The 2962-nt window shown below is 50.9% G+C and overlaps 1 protein-coding gene across 4 annotated transcripts in view; it reads right to left on the reverse strand.

The window, feature by feature from the left end:
- The window catches only part of TSC22D1 (TSC22 domain family member 1), a 92353-nt gene extending 89593 nt beyond the window's left edge, over positions 1 to 2760 (reverse strand). For all 4 annotated transcript variants that reach the window (XR_001861823.1, XR_001861822.1, XM_017733594.1 and 1 more), the window contains exon 1: positions 18 to 2760. Coding sequence is in view for 2 of the 4 variants with exons in the window: in XM_017733594.1 (XP_017589083.1) it covers positions 18 to 2760 (2743 nt within the window). In the remaining 2 variants the exon portion in view is untranslated. The remainder of the gene's footprint in view (positions 1 to 17) is intronic.
- Between the last annotated feature and the right edge of the window lie 202 nt (positions 2761 to 2962).

Here is a 2962-nt window from a genome sequence, read left to right on the forward strand (position 1 = left end):
GGCCGATGCTCCCCCACCACTCTCGACGCTGGCAGCTTGAGGTAAACCCACCAAGGAAGGTTCTGTAGGGCGTCTGCCATCTTCGATTTGGCTTACAATGGACTGAGCTAGTGATTGTGCAGGGAACTGGGTAGAGCTTAGTGGCATCTGCTGTGGCACACTCTGTGCCACTGGCATACCTATACTTGTTGATATCAAGGGAGGCTGACTAACGCTTTGAGCCAAATTGCCATTCTGCACAGCCGAAGCCTGTGCTATATTCTGTGGCTGTCCCAAACCTACAGAAGCAGAAGGTATGCCAGGAGGCACAGCTGAACCAGTTTGACTTGGTGCAGGAACAGTACTAGCAGAAGGTATAGGGCTTACCGCAGGCAGCTGCTGGCCAGTCATCCCTTGAACTACAGATTCCACTCCTTGTGCCTGTACAGGTAACAAGGTGTTTTGCTGAGCAATGACCATTTGCTGAGGAAGGCCTGTAGCACCGGCCTGTAATCCCTGCTGCATTATTCCTGTCTGCACAGGCTGCACTACTTGGGAAGATGGAGGAGCAGCAGTTGATGGCATAACTGGAGGTGGAATTTGGTTTGAAGCAGATGGTGGTTGCACCACAGCAGCTACGGTTCCTTGCTGCCCAACATTTAGTATCTGACCACTGGCAGCTACACCTGGTATTGCTGCTGGAGCATGGGCAACAGGCTGAGCTGGGGCAGCAGCTGGATGTGCTTGCACTGAAGGCTGCATGCCCTGTGCCTGGGCAACAGGAACCGGTTGTCCAGCTCCTACTCCTGTAGAACTTGGCTGCATGGCAGGGGCTGGAGTCTGAAGGATCTGCTGATGCTGAATGTAGTCTGGCATAGCCCCTGTGACAGAGTTTTGGTTCACCGGCTTAACGTGACCCGTGGCCATCTGCGTAGGAACTGGCTGCTGTTGCTGCTGTTGTCCATACTGCAACTGCTGCTGCTGCACCACTGGCAAAGTCTGCACAGGCTGTGCTGGCTGTGAATACGGCAGCTGCTGTTGAGCCATACTCTGAAGGGCAGGTTGCTGGTGGCCCAGAGATGGGGATACACCTAGTATATTAACTGGGGCTGGCTGAACCCCAGTAACAGTGGTTAGACTGGCCTGTGCAGGAGGTTGGACCCCTGGCTTCTGCTGTGGATAATTTACCTCTTGAGAATGCAGCTGGACTTGTGCAAGCTGTGATTGAGAAACACTCTGTGGTATACTAGATGCTGGAATTGCTGGAGGAGCAGTACTGCTAAAATCCATCTGCTGCGGACCCACACCTTGAAATGCTTGCTGCTGTACCACAGTAGGTGCTCCCATTTCTCCACTTCCCACACTTTCTGTATAGTGACTCAGTGTGCTTACATTGCTGCTAACAGAACTCCCACTGGTGCTCTCCCTTTCAGAAGTCACTTCAAGTGGGTTTTGTTTTATCGTCTCTACTGCTTTGTTTACTGCTACTCCCTCCGAAACTGCAACAGTATTTTCTTTATCATAGAATTCAGTGCAAGTCCATCTACCTTTTTTGAAAGGTTCAGAACTAGAATCTAATTTTACAACCCTAAACCTTGACGTGCCAGATGCAGGCTGCTGCTGGCTTGATCCCACTGCCATTCCTGCAGTTGGATTAGTAACATTGTTAATGACACTAGAGGAAGCACTCGTACCATTGCCAACACCACTCAAGATACTCGCATTAGCATTGCTGCTAGTTCCAGACAAAGCATTTACATTACCAGTACTCGTGATGTTGCTTAAATTTATAGTACCAAGCACGTTACTTGCCACACTAGAACTACCACCACCAATATTATTTAAGGTACTAGTTCCAGTAGCAGGACTTATACCTAAATTGCCAGGAGTACTCGTAGTGCGGATATTAGACACGGCAGATGCCAGGGAACCAGTGGATGATGCAGCAGAAACTGGTGCAGCTGGTATAACATTGTCAGAGCTTCCAGTTGTTGATAGTTTTCTAAACGATGGACTGGGAGGTGGTCCTCCAGAAACTGGGGCACTACCCACCCCAGGATGCGATGGATGATGGTGTCCATGATGGTGGTGGTGAAGATGGTGGTGATGATGAACATGATGGGGATGAACACTTCCATTGATCACAACACTCTGCTGCGGGTGATGAGGAAGAGGAGCATGCTGCTGAGGAAGATGAGGCTGGTTTGGAGAAACAGCCCCAGGAGTCTCTGCCTCTTGGAAGTTATTTAGAGTCTCTTCAGAAGAACTCCTCTCAGGTTCTCCCAAGTCAGTGGCTCTGGATAAAGACACGTCCAAGATTTCTGAAGATGACAGGTCTTCAGTGTGAGACTCATCCAGGTCATCGTAGCTTTCTGTATCCTCAGCTATGCTGTTATTAGAGCTCATACTAGCTGATATTTGAGCAGGGGTGACACTGGTAATTTGAAAGCCACTTTTCTTTTTCATTTGAGCTCCAGCCTGCGCAAGGGGCTGTGGCTGGAGCTGAGACTGAGAGAGGAGGTTCAGGCTTTGTGGATGAGGGGGTGTCGGCTGTGGACCCGCTGTTGAAGCTGATGCAGGAGATGGAGGTGGTGGCTGGACCAGCAAAGGCGGCTGATAATCCTCGGCGGAGAGGGCAGCGCTCCCAACGCCGGTACCTGGTGCAGTGGGAGCAGTAACGCAGCTGCTGCCGCTGCTACTGCTGCTGCCCCTTCTAGGAAACATCGCCGGGTGCGCCATCTTCCTAGCACTAATGTCTGCGGCTGAGTCAGGCTGGTGCATTGTATCGGGTGTATTTTAAGAGTGCAATCCCCCGGTATGGAAAGAGACAGACACACACACACACACACACACAGTTTGCTGTGACTGAGTCGGGCTGGTGCATTGTATCGGGTGTATTTTAAGAGTGCAATCCCCCGGTATGGAAAGAGACAGACACACACACACACACACACACACAGTTAGCTGTGTGCTTAGGGCAGGG

This window comes from Corvus brachyrhynchos, unplaced genomic scaffold (assembly GCF_000691975.1).
Source record: "Corvus brachyrhynchos isolate BGI_N302 unplaced genomic scaffold, ASM69197v1 scaffold202, whole genome shotgun sequence".
NCBI lineage: Eukaryota > Metazoa > Chordata > Aves > Passeriformes > Corvidae > Corvus > Corvus brachyrhynchos.